Source organism: Durio zibethinus, chromosome 23 (assembly GCF_047325235.1).
Source record: "Durio zibethinus cultivar Kanyao isolate XHJ-2024 chromosome 23, ASM4732523v1, whole genome shotgun sequence".
NCBI classification, from domain to species: domain Eukaryota; kingdom Viridiplantae; phylum Streptophyta; class Magnoliopsida; order Malvales; family Malvaceae; genus Durio; species Durio zibethinus.
Genome location: NC_143184.1, coordinates 17,590,558 through 17,613,180, shown reverse-complemented (window position 1 = coordinate 17,613,180; position 22,623 = coordinate 17,590,558). Strand labels below are relative to the sequence as shown.

General features: G+C 35.3%; 1 protein-coding gene and 1 pseudogene across 2 annotated transcripts; one reads left to right on the top strand and one right to left on the bottom strand.

Moving 5' to 3' along the window:
* Positions 1-10,681: 10,681 nt before the first annotated feature.
* Positions 10,682-15,030, top strand: LOC111313643 (uncharacterized; annotated as a pseudogene). The gene is made up of 7 exons (XR_016332389.1): positions 10,682-10,804; positions 11,346-11,428; positions 11,839-11,931; positions 13,438-13,491; positions 13,852-13,932; positions 14,132-14,177; positions 14,258-15,030. The product of XR_016332389.1 is annotated as an uncharacterized LOC111313643 (transcript).
* A 507-nt stretch (positions 15,031-15,537) lies between these two features.
* Positions 15,538-19,289, bottom strand: LOC111313237 (uncharacterized). Its single transcript, XM_089752468.1, has 5 exons — positions 18,706-19,289; positions 18,580-18,624; positions 18,227-18,499; positions 17,961-18,139; positions 15,538-16,113 (listed from the first exon to the last, which is right to left on the bottom strand). The coding sequence occupies exons 1-5, from the start codon at positions 18,926-18,928 to the stop codon at positions 15,928-15,930; spliced, it is 906 nt and encodes a 301-aa protein (XP_089608594.1). The 5' UTR covers positions 18,929-19,289; the 3' UTR covers positions 15,538-15,927.
* Between the last annotated feature and the right edge of the window lie 3,334 nt (positions 19,290-22,623).

Sequence of the window (22,623 nt, the reverse complement as noted above, 5' to 3'; positions counted from 1 at the left end):
TGTTCCCATAAGCATGTTCAACTCGACTTAGCCTTTTGGGGAAAAGGAAGCATGACATAGCATAGGAAGACAAAGATTGTAATATAGATTTCACAAAAACCTCCTTACCTACAAAAATCCATCTGTGACTCTAGTTCTGAATTCTCTGTTGCTTCCTGTTGAGCACCCCTCTATGAGCTTTCTTCTTCCCCCTTCTTATGAGCATCGGCAACCTAGATATTTCTTTAAGGTGTTGGTAGATTGCATCCCAAATAGTCTTTTAATTAGCTTCCACCTCTCTATGCCCATGTTTTAGCAGAATATCAACCCAACTTATTATAATTTATCTTTTGTCTCGACCCCTACTCATATACCTTGAGTAACATTTTCACACGTTCACCTTCGATTTTGTCAACCTTGATGAATAGCAAACCATTGCCGGCAAAAAAGAGGTGTGTTATTCTTGGTCCTCTTATACTGGTTTGAACCCCCTATAGCAGATTGCTTTCCTGATATTTCGATAGAAGTGTCGAGAGACCTTCTGAACAAATTAGGAACAAATAGGGAGATAAAGGGTTTCCCTGTCTCAGTCCATTTTCCGGGATAATAGTCTCTGCCATTGATCGCCACTCTATATGAGACAGATTTTACACAAAGCATTACGGTTGATATCCACCTCTCCAAACCCTAGTTTCCTCATGGCAGCTTCAATAAAATCCCATTCTACTCTATCATAAGCCTTACTCAGCTCGAGTTTTAAAGCTGCCCAGCTTGTCTTACCCTTCCCGTTGTGTTTCAACACATGTAATAGTTCATATGCCAAAAGCCTGCTTGGGACAAAGGCGCTTTGATCTTATTGATACATTGGGGTAGAATTTGATTCAATCTGTTAGAAAGAGTTTTTGCAATAATTTTGTACAGGACGTTACAAAGGATGATTGGTCTGAACTGTGACATCTTTGTGGGACTGGGTTGCTTGGGAACCAAAAACAATACGAGTGTCATCAATTTCCTCCGATTACACCACTTATTTAGAAATTTGTGACATCTTGACCTACCAAATGCCAATATTTGTGGTAGGACAGAGCTGGTGTCCGGAGGCCTTGATGAATCTGATTTACAATACCTTTAATTTCTCCTGGAGAAAATGGTTCAGAAAGTTTAGCCTTCATTTCCTCTGTTACATGTGAGGGAATGGCCCCCATAATCTCCTGTAGATTCGTGGGCCCTTGGGATTTAAATAGATCTGTGAAATGCCCCACACGTACTTTTTCAATTTCACGTCTTCCTTCATGCCATGTACTTTCATCATCCTCGTGCCTTTTTTATCTTGGTAGACCTTCTTCTTTGAATGCTCGTGAATGGAAGAATTTAGTATTTTTGTCTCCATATTTGAGTCAATTCATTTTTGTGTTACAAGTCGATATTTAAGTTTTAAAATTTGTATAATTTTGAGATTTAAATATTCACTAATTTGATATTTCAGATTAATTTAATAATCATGATTCATATTATTATGAATATTATTTTGATTTTTTTTACTTCATAATTTTATCTTACAAAAAATAATTCACAAAAAAAAGATGTTATAAATTTTTTTATATTTCAGTGACCCTCTTATTATATTCGATGTGAGATTCAAAACTCTTCCTTATATTCGTGACATTCTCTCGTACTCAATTTTGTGACGTCTTCGTCACGAAGATTGATCATCTTATCTATCTCTCTTAAGGTGTTTGACGTGGATCGAACAGTTTAGAGCTAACTTTGATACCACTTGTCACGAGTCGAAACTTAAACTCCAAATCCGTGCAACTTCGAAATTTGAATATCCACTCATTCGACCTCTCAGATCAATCTAATCGTCACGATTCACACTATTATGAGATATTATTCACTCTAATCTCTCTGACATCATAATTTTATCTTATAAAAAATATCTCATAAAAAATATTTAAATTTTTTTATATTTCAATAACTTTTTAATTATATTTGATGTAAAATTTAAAATTTTTCCTTAATTTCGTTAACACTTACACGTTGACTCCGTAATAGTTCTTCCTATTTAAGCTTCTCATTTAGCTTTCTTTTAAGATCCAGCTCATGCACCGATTTATCGTTATCTGGGCTTTGCAAGCTGGCTTCCCTCAATTGATGATTTAAATTGTCTATCTCTACACGCATCCCATGGAATTTCTTCCTCCACCGTACTACCAACCTTTGTTTTACCTTAGCTAATTTCACATTAAGCCGTGGGTCCCTCTTTTTTCACCATGTTTCTTTAATTGCTCCTTGACTTTAAGCCGTGGTCATTTATCCATAAAGCCTCACGGCAGAGCCATTATTTATGTCTACGATGATTCATCCTTCTTTATTGCTCCCTGCGGTATCAATTAATATAGGATAATGATCCGACACCGAGCTACTAGGTGCCTAACTGTAGAATGTGGAAACAAACCCCCCCAATCGCTATTTGCCACTCCCTAGTCAAAACTCTCGCTTATTAAACAACTCGATCATGATCCCCTTTTGCCACTTATATTTCAATCTTTCAAATCCTAGATCAAACAGTCCATTCTCGGCTAGAATCATTGAAGTCACCAGAGCATAGCTAGGGAAGAGAGTTTTGTTGTGCAAGCATCCTTAGCATATTCCATGATTGAATTCTTTCTGGCATTCGGGTCTCCATAGAAATCCGTAAATATCCCTTCAGTATCTTCCTTATCCTTGCATTTCATATCGATGTCGTACTTTGAGAAACTCAGTAACTCCATGTTTATCTCTTCCCTCTATAACATTCCCAATCCCCTACTTCTTCCATTTGCTTCCGCACAGAAAGCCCCATAAATTTTGCATCTAGTCCTTAGTTTTTCCAATCTTTCCTTAGTTTTTCCAATCTTACATTATTTGAAATGGTCTTACAGAGGAAAACCACCCCAGGCTTTTCTCTCTTCAGAATGTCCTGAAAGGCCTGAACTACTCATGGTTCCCAAGCCCACGGCAATTTTAATTGAGTACTTCATTGCTCTCGAAGGGACTGGTGTCCAGTCTCCGCCGTTTGTAATGTCGTTGTCGTGGTATCTCTCCTCCATTATTTTGTTTCTTTTTACCATAATATTAATGTCCATTGCAGTTTCCTCCTCAAACCCAAATTTCCTTTTTCCCAAACCAACAAGTTCCCTTATTTGTTCGGCCCTTAGTTGTTTAGCCATTTTTTCCATCTCGACTTATGTTGGTTTATTGTCCCCTCACTGTTCGGTCCCATAGCTTTATCTACATATTTTGTCTTTCCCATCGTTTTTTGTCCTTTTTCTATTGTAGTTTTCTCCTTGTACACTGCATCCACCGTCTTTGTTCCATGACTTCCCTCCTTCCCATACCTTATTCCTTATTTCCCATAGCCTTCAGATTTTTCTTAGTTTTCCCATGCATGTAGCTTACAAGTATGTCCTTACCATGCGAATAATTGTGACTCTCCTTTTTACCCCCATTAACCTCATTTCCATCGTCCTTCATACCAGCTATCTCCAAAATCTCCTGGTCCCCACCGATTATTTCCACCCCACTAATTCCGATTGTAGACTCTTTCATAATATCCTAGTTTATTATTTTCCTCAATTCCCTCTTTAAGAGTTTTTTCTAATTCCATCCTCATCCCTCCTACGGGATTGTAGTGAAGGTTATCTTGTTGCATCCGCGATCCGTAATTCTCTCCTCCACGTCTGTTTCCCAACTCCACACTTCTGGCTAAGCCACCGTCGTATGCCGCCTTCGACGATTTCCCATATCCCATAGACTGATTTTTAGCAGAACCTCTTGTTCTCAATCTTTCGCTACCTTGTTCCCATTCCGCATGTTAATGTTTAATCAGTGAAGCCCGCAACCATCCTCCATATTGTTTCTTCTCCGAATCACTAGCATGTTGCTGCTTCTCTTCACAGTCATCTTCTATGTGTCCTAATCTACCACAATTATAACAGAAACTAGGCACTTCTCATAACTCAGCCTTCCCCATATCTGGTTCCCATTCTCTCCATTTGTAAGTAAAATGGTTTTTCTTAATGGTTTGCTTATATCCACATCCATTCTAATTTTCAGGAAACGCGACCAACCTCCCTTATCTAGTTTTTCATCAATCTCTTTAAGAACACCCATCTTTCTTCCTATTCTCTGAGCATTCTCTTCATTCCTCGTACCCAAAAGGTGACTTTTTCAAAAATATAATCTTCCGACGGTACATCTCCATCGTATTCATGGAATAGGATTAGTTGTATATAAAACGACCACTGTGCCCCTTCAAAAATCTTCCTCTTGTCGGCCACTGATGTGAGCATGAATAGATAGATGTTTTCCTCTAGATCTGCTACATGGAAATCCTTTGTGACCTTCCATAGTACTTTCAGTACCCCTTTCATTGCTTCTTTATTATAGGACCTTTTTGTAAGCAGTGCTCTAATGAGCCAAGCTTTCCTTACTTTCTTTACTCCTTCACTTTCACCTATGATTCCGTCCCATTCCTCTTTTGTTAATTTGAAATTTTTCCATAGTCCCTCAATATCGTCTTCCATTACAACCCCCTCTTCACTCTTTACTCCCTATAGCCTATGCTTAAACTATCTCTACCTCAAAGGAAACGCCAAAGAATCCTAGGCAGTACTCGCTTGTAAACTCATAAGACTAGTCACTTTCACAGGCGGCTTCAAGAGATTTTTTAATATTTTTTAATAGTGTAATTAAATGGATGAATGAGGTCAAGTTTGAACTGAACTTCAATAAAATATAGTAAAAATAAAATTTAAAACCTTCTCCTTTTTAGTGAAAAAAATATAAAACTTTGAAGTTTTTTAAATTAAGCTCTTAAAAGAAATTATTTATCAATAAAAATAAATTATTTTAAAAGTAAAAAACATATAAAATATGTAAAGAATAAATCATAAAAATCAAATTAAAAAAAAGAAGAGAAAACAAAGCCACACGTAGTCCAATAGTCAAAGGTTGTTTGGCGGTTGAAACATGAAGCACTGACATCCTCTCATTGTTCCAATCCAACCAAAGCCGAAAGATACACACTCATAAGCCAAAGCAACAAAAAGAAGAAACCGAATTGAAGTAATTCAAAGAAAAACAGAAAAAATTAGAAATCTATGAAAGCAATATCACCAACATCAACGGCTTTAATCATTCATTCCCATCATCACAGCTTTAATCCTCATCGTTAGTTTTTTATTTTTTAAGAAAAATTTAAAGATAGATAAATTATTTAATTTTAGATTAAAATAAAATGTGTACTTAATAATTTAAAATAAATAATTATAAATTATATATTTTAAATAATTTTAATAAATAATCATAATAAAATTTAAATTTAAAATTTTTTTAAAAAAAATATAAATATAATCGATTAAATCAATTATTTATTATAATCATTGATTTTTATCTTTACAACCTCGACTCCCCCAGCACCTGCACCTCATAGGATCAATTCCCAAGCCCCATGGTGAGAAGTTAACGTTCATAACAAAAACGGCAGATTCAACCTTCAGCTTTCTTCTTCTTCTGCTGCTGCCAAAGCCATTTTCACTTATGATTGCTTCTCATTTTCTAAGGTAATTAATTAATCGGATTTTATAAAAAAATAAAATAAAAATTGGTGTTTGGTTTTTATGTCTCTGAACAAGTTGGATTATTTAGTTGAAGTAGGTTGGGTTGGTTTTAAGCGTTGGATTGGAGATACTGAATATTTGAATCATTACCTAAACGCAATTATTTGTTTGAGAAATTCAAGTATTTACATTACTTGGGGCAAGTGAGAATTCACAATTTTTATTTTCGTTAGACTTAAAAATTTTAAATATGATAAAGTGATAAAATATAAAAATAATATGAAAAAAAATAATAATAATAATTTAAAATTTTAATAAAAATCATATATAATTACGATAAAAGTAATATATATATATATATATTGTTTTGGTACGGTCGTTATACACGAAATAGACAAACATGACCTTACAAGCATTTTGAACTGCCTAATTGTTCAGTTAAAGTTGGTAAAGATATTTTCTTTTCAGGGTGAAAATTTCAATAGATTGTGACTGAGTAAAGTTATATCTTCTTGGGGTTAAATCAGTTAAAAGAGTTTCTTTTTTTTTTTTTTTTTGGATTGTGACTGAGTAAAATGTGATAATTTAATTGAGTTCAACATTCATGTAAATGTAGAACTTGATAAGCTCATACGAGTCACCATTCCACACTCTTAAACTTTAGCTTCATGCATTTTATCTTGAAGGTATCTTGATGTTACAAAATAAGCAATTTTATTAGAATCTATATGTTAAAGGCCTAGTTACTTTCTTTGAGAAAGCCATAACCTTGGTTATGATTTAAACTAGTTAGAGCAATAGATGGTATTCATACAATGGAAGCCTTCGTATGTAAGTGGCAGAATTATCTTGTGAAAAGCTTGTAATTTACCATCAATACTGTGACTTGCTTTGTAGTTTCTCTTCAGTTGAATCACTTATTGGGGCATGACTGTCCTGCAGATGATGTGATCAGATCAGGCTCTCGTTTGACAATGCTTTGCTTACTGAATATATATCATATGTTGTCTTACATACTGATGAATATTAATATCAATAATTATTTATTTGCAGCTTTCATTCGGTGTTATTGGCCTGGGTATTGGAATTTCACTCCTCTCGTAAGTGCTTAGCTTTTGGCGTTTCCTCTTTCTCTTAGTGTATTTTGGTATAGCCCTGGTTAAAATGTGCAACATACAGGCATGGTTTTGGTGTTGTGCCTGAAGCAATAATCACAACAATACAGAAGCAATAGACAACAATCAATAATCAAATGCGCAGGAAAAATAAAGCACATCAAGATTTACGTGAAAAACTCTTCAGTGTAGAGGAAAAAACTACGGGCCAACAGAAAAATCTTCACTATCAAATAATAGTTATACAAAGTTCTTCTCTAGCTAAAATTAGAGCTAATCAACAACTAGAGAAATAATTGAAGAAATCTCACCAAATAAGTGCTCAACAAATACACCCTGGATTTATTCCTAAAGAGCTTCAAACCCGATCTTCACCGTTCAGAATGTATAACTCTGAATCATAAACCTCCTGACAAGGTTCCAACTCAATCAGACCACGGATCGACTTTCGTTTAACCAACTCTCCCTTCTCTTTTTTCTCTCTCTGTTTTTCCTGGCTTTTCTTCTTTCTCTGCTTGGTTGTCGACACACACCTAAAACAACCCTACCTCTTTTTTATTAAGTAGCTAGGGCTCTGTGTAAAATAAAAGATCAAGGCCCATGGCCTTTACTTGGTCCAAAACCACTTACATGGGACTGGACCTCATTTTCCTAACAATCTCCCCCTCCAGCCCCATTAGGAGGAGATTCATCACCATAGCAGTTTCATTTGGAACTTACCTTGGCCAGGGAACTCATTCCGGCCAAGTTACTGCAAAGCTCAAGCTTTTTCCTATGAAGCTTAACAAGATCATAAGTACCATTCTTTCGTAATGACTCAATCTCTTCTTTCATTACTTTTAACCAGTGCTCTCTATCCGGAGTAGCCTGCACATCTTGAAAGCTTTTTGGCTCCCCTTCACTGGTAACTAAAATAAAATCTGAACTTGGATACCTGGTAGATGGCCTGCGCTCTCTAGTAGATCTTCTGGGCTGAGACTCTACATCACTTGATGCTGAAGGTAGCTCCCCCTGCTCAACACTCTCAGGTAGAGAGGATTGTTCCCCCTGCTCAAAACTAATAGCATCTGGCTCATCACCAACTGTGACTGGCTCATTCATATCCCCAAGTTCTGTTTCTGACTCATTTTCACCATCTGTGGCTCTTTCTTGTGAAATCTCTGTCGGTGTTGAAACATCACACTTAACAGTAACTCGTGTAGTCTTCTCATTTTTCTCAAGGTCTGCTATGGTTTCTTTTTCATGAAAGACCACATCTCTGCTTCTGACTGTCTTTCTCTTTACTGGATCCCATACCCTGTAGTCAAATTCCTCATCACCATATCTTACAAATACACACTGTGTAGCTTTACTATCAAGCTTTGACCTCTACTCTTTTGGTACATGTATGAATGCTTTACACCCAAAAACTTTTAAGTGAGAGTATGAAGCATCTTTCCCTGTCCACACTCTTTCTGGAATGTCAAAGCCCAAAGGAACTGATGGTGACCTGTTAAGTAAATAACAAGCTGTGTTGACTGCTTCACCCCAGAATGGCTTTGGTAATTTTACCATCCTCAACATACATCTGACTTTTTTCACAATGGTGCGATTCATTCTTTTAACTATACCATTATGCTACGGTGTTCCAGGTTCTGTCCTCTTATGCCTGATCCCATGCTTTAAGCAATACTCTTCAAAGCCTTTAGATGTGTATTTCCCACCATTATCAGTTCGAATACACTTCAAGGGTAACCCTGTCATCCTTTCAACCATGGCATGAAATTTTTGAAAATACTGTAGTACCTGACTTTTATATTTCAACATATACACCCAAGTCTTACGTGAAGCATCATCAATAAAAGTAACAAAATATCTGCTACCACCTAATGACTCAACCTCAATGGGACCACATACGTCAGAATAAATTAATTCCAATCTATTTTCTTTTCTCTGAGAACTTTTACGAAAAGAAACTCTATGATGCTTACCAAACAAACAATAATCACATGAATCGAGAGACATACCTTTGGTCAAGGGAATGAGAGACTGCCTTGCCAAAACCTGTAACCCTTTTTCACTCATGTGTGCCAGCCTCCTGTGCCACAAGTTTGCTGAAGCATCATTTTCAACGGTATTTACCTGATTACCATTCAATTGCATCCATGTCTTATACATTGTGCAGCATAGTTTTTCCCTTGCAACTATCATAGATCTTTTGAGAAGCTTCCACTGTCCATTCTTTTGTCGGCTTTCATATCTCTCCTTATCAAGGACATTAATAGCAAGCAAGTTCATTCTCATATCTGGAATGTGTCTGACATCCCTCAAAGTCAACATGCAGCCTGTACTAGTTTGTACAACAATATCACCAATCCCAACAATCTGTGACACACTCTTGTTTCCCATCTTGGTACGACCAAAGTCTCCTGCTTTGTAAGTTGTAAACAACTCTCTCTTAGGAACACAATGATATGCTGCTCCTGTGTCAACTATCCACTCAATGCCGGGATCACTAACATGATTACAATCACCATGTGTACAAATCAAAGTAACTGAATCACTATCTGAATTCACTGCTGCAACATTGCCATCATCTGAACTCTTACCTTTCTCATCTTTTCACTCTTGCTTCAAGATTCTACAGTTTCGTTTTATATGACCCGCCTTACCACAATGGAAACACTTCACTTTACCTCTAGACTTGGATCTATGTTTAGACTTACCACGACCTTTTGAGTCCTGACCTCTGTCGATGTTTTTACCTCTGTTCTCTGTGACCAGAGCTTGATTCCCAAGGTCTACATCTTTTCGCCTCGCTTCTTCATTAAGCATACTGTCCTTTACCATCTCCAATGTCACCTTATAATCAGGAGCTGAATTAAGAACAGTCACAACTAGAGTATTCCAACTGTCTGACAATGAACCCAAAAGAAATAATGCCTTCATTTCATCATCCATCTTAAGTTCCATAGTAGTCATCCAATTAAATATATCTTGAAAATCACTCAAGTGCTCTGTAACAGATCATCCATCCATGTACTGTAAAGTTGCAATCTTTTTAACAAGCATAACTTTATTCATACCTGTTTTTCTCTCATACAATGCTGCCAATTTTTCCCAAACAATGTGAGCATCTGATTCCTGCGCTACATGATGGAACACGCTGATATCAATCCATTTTCTGATTGTAGCCAGCGTTTTTCTACCTAGCTTCTTCCAGCTTTTATCTTTCATATCTGTTGGTTTAGCCGAATCACCCAATACTGGCTCATACAAATCTTTGCAGTATAGATGATCCTCCATCATAGGCTTCCAAATTGAATAATTCGATGCTGTCAATTTTATCATAGAACCTGTATCACCCTCCATGATCTCAAACAGAATTTACTTCTATCCTAGGTTGCTTCTGTATCGATGTCTCAAAATAACCCTCGCTCTGATACCACTTGTTGCGCCTGAAGCAATAATCACAACAATACAGAAGCAATAGACAACAATCAATAATCAAATGCGCAGGAAAAATAAAGCACACCAAGATTTACGTGGAAAACCCTCCAGTGTAGAGGAAAAAACCACGGGCCACCAGAAAAATCTTCACTATCAAATAATAGTTATACAAAGTTCTTCTCTAGCTAAAACTAGAGCTAATCAACAACTAGAGAAACAATTGGAGAAATCTCACCAAATAAGTGCTCAACAAATACACCCTGAATTTGTTCCTAGAGAGCTTCAAACCCGATCTTCACCGTTCAGAATGTATAACTCTGAATCATAAACCTCCTGACAAGGTTCCAACTCAATCGGACCACGGATCGACTTTCGTTTAACCAACTCTCCCTTCTCTTTTTTCTCTCTCTGCTTTTCCTGACTTTTCTTCTTTCTCTGCTTGGTTGTTAACACACACCTAAAACAACCCCACCTCTTTTTTATTAAGTAGCTAGGGCTCTGTGTAAAAAAAAAAGATCAAGGCTCATGGCCTTTACTTGGTCTAAAACCACTTACATGGGACTGGACCCCATTTTCCTAACATTTGGGGCATATTTTAACATTCTCCATGGCTCTGAATGGTCAGCAATAATGCTGACATATGGTTTCCCTCTTGCAATAATTGGAATGGTCCTCAAGGTAATAGTTTTCTTCCTTAGAATTGAGATGGATATTTGTAAACAATTCATCTCATATTTCCTAATTAGACAGTGGTCTTGACTATCTGGAGTTAGGACTTCCACAACATTGTTGCTTGATACATGAAGATCTAACGTGCAAGCGCAATTTTAAATTTCATCTTGGCTTAAGTTGGTTAAAGCTGAAAATAAAGGTTTTTCACATTTTCAATCATAATCTCATTTAGATCTTCGTAGCAGCATAAAATTCAGATGAACAGCTGTAGTAATCCAAATAGTTTTATTATAACTAATGAGAAATTCTTTTCTTGTCATAATCCTACTCTATTTTATTTCTTCTGCATGTTATACTGGTTAGAGAAGATGTACTTTCTAAGATGTTGCAAAGATTATAACTAGTAGATTGGAAAGCTCTGATATTTATTAAGCAGTTCAGTTTAGTAATAGCTGCAGTGGAGCAACGTAGTTATTTCTTTGTCTTCAGCCCCCCACCCTTTTTACCTTTTCTTTTAACAAAGAATAGACTTTTGCTTGCATTGCAGTATGCAGAACTCAAACCAGTGCCGTGCTCGACCTATTCAGATGCTCAAATGTTAAGGGAAACTGCTGCCACTCCTATCCTTAAGTAGGTACTTTCAACGCTCTGGCATTGCACACTCATTTACAAGCTTATGAAGATAATTGACATGAGATTCTTCCATATTTCAGTCCCCTTCCCTTTTAAAACCCACACATGTATTCTAAAGAAGCATTCATGTTATTGATCAGATTTCAATTACAATAGCTCCTTGACTCTGAAGGTTATTGTGGATTTAATTGATTTGAAAAAGTACTTAGCTGTTCAGTGGATAAATTAGGTTAAAATATACATTGTTAAAAAATCCAGACTTGGATATGTCAATCTGTTAGATATAATTTCCTTGTCCTGAGCACCATCACCAGGTAGACTAAAATGTTTAATTACTCCATCCAGTATGAGGTGCTTGTTGTATTCTTTTTCATTTTATGGATCATATATTGGAATGACTTTTATAGCTTTAATTCGGTAAGGAATGATGTTACAAGATATCGTTATGGGGATGAACAGCATTTGGGTGAGGCATTGAAGCGGATTTCCAGTATGGTCTGGTATGTCTTCTAATGTGTTACCCTATCACCTAAATGATGTGATTTTTGTATTTCTTTTTTGGGCACCAGATTCAGAAGGCAAAAATTTTTTTTTAAAAAATCCAAAAATTTTGTTTATTGACACTTAAAGTATTGAGTATTGACTGAATTGATGAACTCTATAGGATGCCATCTTTCTTGGTGCTTCAGCTTTTTATTTACTTTCGACTAAATAATAGAGCATTACTTTTCCGGCGCAATAAATCCTGCTATTTACACCAAGAGAAAGATAATTCATTGGTGACATCTTAAGAAGATGAGCCTATATATATTACAGAAAACAATCGTTTTAAACAAGAATAAAATTTAAAAATGTTTCGTTTCAGATATTAACTAGGCAATCTAACATGATGGTTGAAAAGTGGATGGGCTGTTGCTTTGCAAATACTATGATGGTTATTCCAAATAAGCAAATTATTCAAAGTTTATGAAAATTTTCATTGAGAATAAAAGACTCATATTACATACAAAGTTTCTTCGTTAAGAATTAGTCAATGGCTTTCATATGTAATATCTGCAAATTATGGGTTGTGATAGTAGCGGCAACCTTAAGGTGTACGAATGAATGAGTCTGAAATAATTGTAAGTTGAATATTGCAATTATTAACTCCCTGAAGAAAGAAAAAAAAAAAAAAAAAAAAAAAAGGCTCAACCGGTATTTATCGTTGGTGTCATTGGAATATGAAACTAAGGGGCATCTAAATAAACATTTATAACCTTTAGCATTTTTGTGTGATTTGGCTGCTCTGGAGAACTAACCCTCAATATTTCAGGTCCCTGTCCTCTTCAATTTTTATACTTTGTCTTCTCCCTCTGCATTATATGCAAACTTATTCGATGTGAATTGATACTCATAAAAGAAGGGAAGAAAGATTTATCAACAATTTTGATTGGTACCACACTGATTCAAATCAAAATGTGAATGCAGCCAGTTTGAGCACTTGTAGAAGAAGACAGCTCCTAAGTTAAAATAATTATTGTAGGTTTAATATTTTTATTTGCAAAGAACATTTCTAGTTTCCGGTGAGCCTTTGATCCAAATTTCTATAATCTGTCAACACTTGTAGTCCTTGTGTTACAATCCTAAAGTGAAGCCAGAAATTAGACTTTTTGTGAGACAAAATCATAAGATCAAAGAGGTCCTCATTTGTGAAACTTTAAATTGTATATGCATTTGAATTAGCACGTCTAAGCCTAGCCATGGTATGAGCCATTTGAGGATGGGACCGGTTTAATTGCTCTGGTCCAGATATTCTTGCTTGTAGACCGTCCTCGCCTGATTCTCTACCCTCCACCCACAAGGACAAGGAGAAAAAGGAAAAAAAATCCAACAATAATCAACCCGTATGAATAAGGGGAAAAAGGATGTAATTCATGGGAAAATTTGCTAGGTCTTGTACTTGTACATTTTATTATATTTAAATTTAAAGTTTTTTATGTTAGTGTTTTTTCTGTATCAAATTTCAGGGTGGAGGAATTCCTCGGAGAAGTGGACCTATTCAACAAATGATCCGGGAAGACGTATGCTTCTCTACCTCAGGTCTAATCTCAAACATGAAATTTTTTTGCCACCTACCGTACAAAAATTGTATTGATGTCTGTCATTAACAACTTCCATGAACACTAGTAAAGTACATTAAATTCTAGTTTCAGAACTAGAGCATGTGTTAAATACGGCATTTCTTTTTTTCCCCTATGGCATGCACAATAATATTTGTGACTTATCAAGGATATTTTGGCACCTTCCATTTTCAATGTGATGTTTGATCCTTTGATTTTATTTTGATGCGACATAACATTTGAGATCATTGGAACAGAATGCTTAATTGCTTGTCTTAATTTGATTAGGGTTAGCCACCTCGTTTTGCCACCATGTCTTAGGTCACAGAAGATGGCAAATACTGTCTCGTCCTGGTGTTTGAGGCTAAAGCTTTGCAGTTGTCAGATTTTGAATAGAGGCTGGTAACGTAACACGGCTTTGGCAAGTATTTATTCAATCTATTTATTGACAGTTCTAGTCTATATGTCCTTAAGTTGTCATGGAGGCATCTATGAATTTCTCTATGTTTTTAATATTTAGCACATTATTATTCTGTAATTCCCCAATTTTGAGAAAGTGGAAACAACATGCTGATCTTCCAGATAAAATGATGGCTTCCAGGCAAAATTTGCTTCTTTCTTTGGACCAAGGATCACTGCTGAAGTAGGTGAGTATTAACTTTTCTACTCTATAAATTGATTACATATTAAAGCATTTCGATCCAAGCTTATAAACTATATGGCTCAGGGAAGGGAGAGAATAACCTATATGAAGTTCAACTAATTTCAAATTCCACCTCCAATGCATCAGCGTCGTGAAGTATATGATGATTTCATCTAATTCTGCTTGCTGGTTTGTCTTTTTTTTTGGTTACTCTTGATATTTTGTGGTAAATGTATATATTCAGTGCCAATACGTTTTATATTAAGATTAGAATTTCCATAAGATAGATAAAAAAAATGCAAAATATTTGGAAAAATCTTTGATCAGCTAGAACTGATTACTAAGTCTGATCTTTGATATGGTGGCTAACAAGTAATTTGAACAGGGAGAACATGTGAGCTGTTTTATCTGCAGAAGTTGCCAACATTAGCCATGTGAACTTTATCTTGAGCTTGGATCACAAACTATCTTGACTTGGGCAAATTTCTTATTGGTTTTTTTTTTTTTTTGTCTGATATGGTTTATTTTTTAGTTTCTTTGAAACTACAATTGTTTTTACTCTAAAGTAATCATGCAATTTTAATGAAACTCTTGATGTAGGATAAGGCACTTGACATTGTAAATAGCAAGCCAGATTCCTCTGGCAATATAAAGATCTGAGCTACCACAAAGCCTACTTATGGTAATATTTTGGAGGTGAGTGTAATAATAAGTTTATAAATATTGGCAAATTATATATGATAGTGTTTTTATCTGAATGTATTCTTCCAGGAATACTGAAGGTGACCTTCCTTTTTGTTGTTTACTGTCTGTCATCTTGCTTGTAAAAGATCTGATCAAACAAATGCAATCTTGAATAGACATGTCAAATTTTCTTTCAAGAGTCATTTGAACAAGTAGTGAAACTGGTTCCAATGAGATTAAAAATATTGGTAAAAATAAGATTAATTATTGTAACAGTGAGATTGATTATTTTATTGGTAAAATTAAAATTAATAATAAGATATATATTAACTGCACTAATAAAAGTAGCAGTGAGGTGAATTATAGTAAAAAAAAAATTATCATTAAGGATATTATATTAAAAGTTATATATAAAAACTTTGATGAAATTATTGTAACTAGCAAGACGAAGATGGCTTCCCAATCTTTATTGTGCTTCAATCATGAACTCAAGAATCTCCTTTTGCTTTTCTCTTTTTTTTCAAATTTCAATGTTTTTATTCATGGCACCAGTTATGCAAGGCCAAAACCAGCAAATTAATGTTTTTGCAGTTAAAGGTTTTTTGTTGAAGAATTGAATATATTTTCTATTTCATAGATGAATTGATGAGTAAATACTGTTCACTGATGTATTCCACACATTGTTATTGTGGTTTCATTGAGAAAAGGTGGAATATCAAAATGGCAAAGGTAAGTTTGTGCATGATTGTCTGCATCTGAGGTCTTGGGGAAGAACATTTTCATTCCAAGGCCACAAACAGAGGCATGCACGTGAACACAGAGCTGTCATGTCAGCTATTATCACCATTATAAAAACAAGAAACAAAAATAACATCACTAACTACAACAAAATCCCAAAGGAAAACAAACTACTATAAAGATAGTCTTTCACCTCTGTCTTATCAATAGATTTTTGCTTTCATTTTCACCTTCACATTCAATCTGTCCTTCCAAAAAAAAAAAAGTACCCTTTTGATTGAGAGATGGAGAATCTCAACAATACCACCAATATGTTTTTTTTCTAACCATCATTAGCACTCTTTGAAATGAGGAAAAAATATACTTTTCCTTTTTGATTTGTGTTTCTTTCTCTGCCTTTTTCTCATCCATGATAAGCATCCAGGTTGCCTGCTGCACCTGCACATTTCATCTTTTTTTCTCCTCTCTGCTTTATCTATTTTTGTTTCTTCTTTCTCTGTTGTTTCTTTTACTTCGACCTGCACCCAACATTGAATTCTCACATTAATATCACACTTGGATTTATGTGTTCATCCATAATTTATTTTCAAGTTTCCGGTTCAGAAAATTAAAAACAAAAAAAGAACCAGATTCTTTTTTATTTCCATTAACATGATGAGTACGATGTCACCTATGAAATCGTGGTTTGATGGTTCCTTACAACCTTACTTAATCATCAGTCTGTTATAAAGATTCTAATAATTAAGCTATAAAATCAGTTCATTTAACATCCATGGCTACTTTAAGCTGGTACGGGGGTAAATAGAAAGAAAAATTTATGCTCATTGTTGCACATGCAACCAATTTGGACACTAGAACCCCAAGTTGAGCTATTTGCACTACCCCATTTGTGCACCAGCAACTGAGACATGGCCTAACAATCGTTTTCTTCAATCTGGTAGAGGGTTAAGGGCTAAACTGTATCCAAAATATCTAACTATGGCATGATTAAATGATAAAAACTTGATTGCAGAGATTAGCTCTAATAATATATGATGTGGGACAGAGACAGGTTAATTGTAGTTAGTGTTTTAGATTCTAGATGTATCAAGTAGTAGAATGGATCAATGGTTGCAGGTTCAATGATAAATTGTTTATCTGGTATTCTGATGACTAGCCCTGAAACACATGGCTGATTTTCCTGAAAGACAGAAAAGACCAAGAAAAGGCAATGACATGCCATTGTCATTGAGAGCCCCAAAGATTCAAAAGAATGCAAGAATATAAGAGTGGAGAATCCTTTTGAAGGTTTGGCACTGATGCATCTTTGGTTGATCCACATAAAAACAAAGAGAAAAATAAAAAAGAAACACCAGCATGATTCAAGGAAAAAAGAAGGAGAATTGTTTTCATAACTTGGTTTTGAAATTGGTTTTGCCTTTCCATTTTGAAATCCCAAAAACGTTTTGCAGTTCCTTGTTTCTGCCGATGAAAAGACTGCTGCGCAAAATCAGGGACAAATCCAACAGTGTGTGCTGGAAAGTAGGCTGGTTGAGAGAAGACATCTAAGACTTTTTTTTGTATTGTATACGCAGCTGGAGCGCATGTACTTATCAATCATAAAGGGACCGATTAAGATATTAGTCCTCCACCACGGAAGGACACGGTTCAATTATTTCTGCAGGAAAACAGGATAGTTGGGGACTTGGGCAAAACATCTTAGGCTTATACGCCCACGAAATCCTGAGGGACCGAAAAATCTTGCAGCCCCCCACCATGGAAGGACACAGTGTAACTATATCACTATCGAGGTAATCCTAGCTGTGTAGAATCAATCTTCAAAATACGCCACAATAAGGTAAGCAACATGTAAGGACTAAACAAGCAGCTTTATGAACACAATTTGGCTTCTAGAAGCAGAATGGCATGCATTCCATGGATATTATCTGCTTTCTAGTCTTACGTAAGTACTCAGAAAATATTCAAGCCTGTATTCCACGGTAGGCAAGCAAGCAAGCAGCGATCAGTAGGTTGAGGAGTGAATCCTTGTCCTGATTTAATGTTGGATAAATTTTTTCAAGACTAGGGGTGCCAGGACTAGAATGAACTTGTCCTCCAATTTTAAAACTTACCACAAAAGGGCAAATTTGACAATGAAAGTGATCATTCAGAAAAACAGCATGGATAGATGATGCTGCAAGATGTTGTAGCAAACCTTAATTATGGTTCAAATTTCTCAAACAATGTCCGTGATATGAGCAGAACATCCGAAAGTGATAGGTTAAGTCATTTTTCTTAAGTACTATTTTTTACTTGAGTCCCTTTGTCAGAACCAAGTTTAACAGCAGCAGACGTGAATGAAATTCCTCTATAGGAAAAAGCATACCTGTTCCTCAGCCTTTGAGTTTGTTTTAAAGTTAGGAGAATCTTCGTTTTCTGTTCCGCATCGCTTCAATGCTCTCTCTATGATTGAAGGGGTTGAAGAAGGGCTAAGACTACCAGAACTAAGATCAGGTGGTGTACTTTGAGTTCCCACATCTCTAGTCATGCTCTCTGCTTTCTTTTCTGCAAACAGATGCAATAAAAGCCAACTTGAAATAAGTTCTTCAGGTGCATGAAAACAAAGCAACAAGGAAATATGAGATTTCAAACCTGGAATTGGAAACTGAGTTATGTATTCTGGAATTGTCCTGGGAGGCTTTGTTTGGATATGGCATGAATGGGAGTAAACAAGTGGAGCAGACATGGTGATTCTGTTTGTTAAGTCGCGAAATGACCTTCCACTTAGTGTTTTTGCAGACAAACATTCCATCGGATACTCTCCTGAAAGAGGGTTGCAAATGTACTTCTCTGCTTCATTCCACTTGGAGTTTAAAGCAAACCCGTCCGGTGACAAGCTACCATACACTGTCTTTGCCTGCAATGCTGCGGAAAAGGAAAATACCATTTAGTCTACAAAATTTTTGAACTGTTCAAAAAGAACAGAACTATGGTTCAGCAGATACCTTTAAGAGCTGTAGTGAATGAGTATGTTGAAGGGTCAATCTCATCTGTAAAAATGATGGGAAAGATTTAGAGGAACACTGAATGCAAAACCAAATCTTTTCATGAAACAGGAACTAGAAAGGTACCTTTAAAGGAATAGCCTGGAGAGGATGCAGTGCTAGAAATGGTTATGTTTGATCTAAAAGACCTTGCATCTTCTCTAAAACTTCTGATATATGATGCTGAATATCTTCTCGAAGTAGTGTTTTCGCGGCTAATTCGAGCCTTGAGACCCCACTCTCTCAAATTAAACTCTGGTTCATCATATCGTCGTGAGCTAAAAGAAGATCGTTCCATGGCAGAGGCCATGAATGAGCTATAATTTGAATAATGCCTTTTAAAAGTCTTTTGCTTTTTTGCTTCTAAATTTTGGGTGCAGGTTTTATAAGTGTGTAAATTTCAAAATTTGTGGCAGTGGCTGCCACACCGGCAGATGCTGCTTGGTATATTTACCAGACTTTCAAATGTAAAAGCAACCTTTTTGTTGTGCTCTAATTGGAACTTAAAGACTCTCTAAAGTGTCTACTTCTTTTAACCATGGTCCATGAATATTTAATTTGGTTGTTTTCATATTCGTAAGAAAAACAATTTAACTTGACAATGGTTTTTTTATCCTTGAACAAGTGATAGAACAGAAAGAATTAAGAAAGGTACCATTATAGAAAATACATACCACACCCCAAAAGAGGGAAAAAAATTTGATAATCTCATCATGCCAAGTGTCATGGTTCTAGACAGAAATTATGAATCTCATTTAAGCTTTGTATTAGAGTTCAACTTAAGATATAAATATTCACACTACCTTCAACTTGTAAGAAGTTTTTAATGAAATAAAACCATGAGACCTAATGGACTGAAACTATACCTTGCAGATTGATGTGGACCGTGAGTGGTATAACCCCACCTCTTCTGTTGTAGGAGGCAAACCCAAAATTCAACCTAGGCAAAGCTAGCTGATGGAAATAACTTTTCTAGTAATGGAGTTTAAAGCTATATTGCAGACTGGAATCTGCAGGTGGCATTTAATAAGATGAGCTAAACTTTCAAGCAGATTGAGGGAATTCAAACCATGCTCAATATAGGACCTAAACAAATCTTAATCCTGATAACTATAAATTTATGGCTTATAATCTATGGTTCGATAAGGATCATCCACATAGGGAATTTTTGTCAGAATTCACATTTCTCTGTTGTACATATTTCAGATTTTGATTGAATTATTCTTTGTACCAAGTACAAAAAGCACTGGACCTCAAGCATTTTTCCCCCACTAATTTACAACTGGAACAACAAGTTACAAAGTGGAGCCGGTCATTGTTTCTTTTATTGTATTGCTCAAAATAGGTAGGCAAATGACTTACCGTGGTGCACCATGCATGCTATAATATGAATTTTTCTGTTGATTTAGCTCCAACTTCAGTTCAGCAGCACTTTTCTGAAACACAGTGGGTTTAACCCAAATGACTTTTTGGAACCAAATTAAATGATGTTTCACTATATCTTCTTCAACATGGCAATCTCTCAATTGAATGCCTGAACATTTTCATTTTCTCTTGGAAGCTAAGACTTGGACTCGTAGCAAATTAACAATTAATTCGATGTTCAGATTTTTCTTTTTCCCTTCTTTCATTGCAAGAAACTATTTGCCAACATATTTAGAGCACTTGCATTGGCAGATTCAAGGTGCAATGTGTATTTCACCTTCAATAAGTGCAGCTAAAGATCTTCCCACATAGGATATTAAAGTTGAACATAGCTTCCCTAATGGATAGTTGCTTTAAGTGACAAGAAGGGTGTACTTCATTTTTGTTATGTGGTTTAAATTTATTGAAAGGTTACGACAAATTAATTTTTTATGAATTCGTTAAAGCTCACATAAATAAACTTGTTTAGACTAACCCAAAAAAAAAAATTTACTTGGATAAAACCTAAAATCGGCTTGCCGTTTGAAAAAAAAGTCGAACATAGCTTGAGTTATGTTCAAAAGGCAAAAAATTTAGCGAACAAAAAGCATCTCTGACGGTGAACAAGGAGCGTAAGTAATTAAGTAAAACTATGGACATTTAATGACATCTGTTACCAATAAAACAAGTTTGTCAACCATAACACTCCTCTTGTAGTTGAAAAGCAAATGGCATGTAATCATAGTTGTGGTCCATATTTTAACAGAACCAAGATGCTGAATCAACCCAACAAGTGTTTCAAAAAAAAACAATCAGAACTATGGACAGGAAATGGGCCAATGGGGTCCCTCAAATTCAACAATTGTAAAATTTATGCTTTAGTATTGGTTGGATGGAGAGTAGCTCACAGAAGAATCATTGAAACTTCAAATGTTTAAAATTGCCAAAACATACTTTTCCCTCCATTGATTCGCTACCACCAATTGGATTTTGACACCAGGAAAAAATCAGTATAGACAGCCTCACTTGATCGCCGCCACCCTTTGGGGATATGACGATTACAACTTGATCTGCTAGATACCCTCTGTAGCGCTGTTTGGAAAGAGGGAAAAAGAGCGGATAGCAGGAAATGGAGGGAAGTGAGAAAATATGTGTGTTGGGTTATGCATGTGCAATGACATGTAGTTGTCATCGTCATCATCATCAACAAAATGAATGGCTAGAGGCCCTTATTATGCTATGGAAGCTGGTGGGTCCCCTTTTTGCCTCATCATGATTCATGACCGTCAGTTTTGTCTGATTTGTATGCGATGTAGGTTTCACTGAAAGGGAGAGGTTCTCTCCCTGTTTTGAGTGTTGCCAGCAGTTTTTGGTCCATTTGCTTCATTTAATCTTTAAAGTTTCTCAAACAGATATATCTTTTTAATTTCCCCTACTTTCATGTGACTTAGTCCTATCTTTTATCTCACATTGTTTTAAGCTTGAGAAAACTTTTCAAAACAAAATTTATCCAAAAATACAAGTTAGTTTAAAATTTAATCCAATTAATTTATATAAATATTTTTAAAAATTAATATATAATAAATTTAAATTTTAAATCTTAATATTTATAAAATTTTGTATTATTTTTAGACTCTGACAACTTATATAAAAAATACAAATCAGCATAATTGAAATAATTTGAATTTAAAATTAAATCATTTGGATTTAATTCAATTAGTAAGGATTGAGTGGAATTGTAAAAAAAAAAATTCTTGCATTCCAGCCTACGCTATAGGCATAATGTTATTACATCTCCCTTCTGTTTGTTCATCTTCGACATCAATTTTCATCAACCTGTCAGCTTGTATCTTCTGTCAGCATTACTCATTACAAAAGTTTGAGTCATTGTATAACTTTCCGATTTTGCTTAAAAGCATCCTAAATTTGACTGATGCAACATCAAAAACAAAAGCAAAGGTTGATTTATTCAGCTGCAACTGATTTCATGTTCAGATTCTTCAATTCTATGGTTGTGGATGCATTATCGGTAATTTAAGGTTCAATCATAAATCGACATGTTCCTACCATGCATCCAAACCAAACCATAGTCCCTTTTATATTAATAGCCACCGAGGGAATCCCTCTAACCTTTTTCTCTCTCATTCTTCATTTCTGGGCAGAACCTGCTGTGTTTTTTCTTTTCCCACTCCAAATATTAAGGAAGAAGGCAATGCAAATTAGGATGAAGTCCCATTGAATAAACTCGCTTTCAGTTGCAATTTGCCGATGACTAATGAGCTTTTAAGTAACTTTTCATGATTTATCCAAAAAAATATAAGACAACATTCACATTCTTAGCCCTAACCTGTATCAATTTTTATTTTGCACATCAACACTTGATTCTTCTTGGGTTACACACAAAATATACCACTATATTGTAATTTAATATTGAATTTTGTTATTATATTTTTATTTTCATTGATGTCTTACCAAAAATAAATAGTAGTACAATTTCAAGAAATATTATATTCATGCATTTTCAATTAATTTTAAAGAACTAAAAATTATAATGTCAAATTTCACATTGAACAAAAATATACATGCCACAAATATTTGACA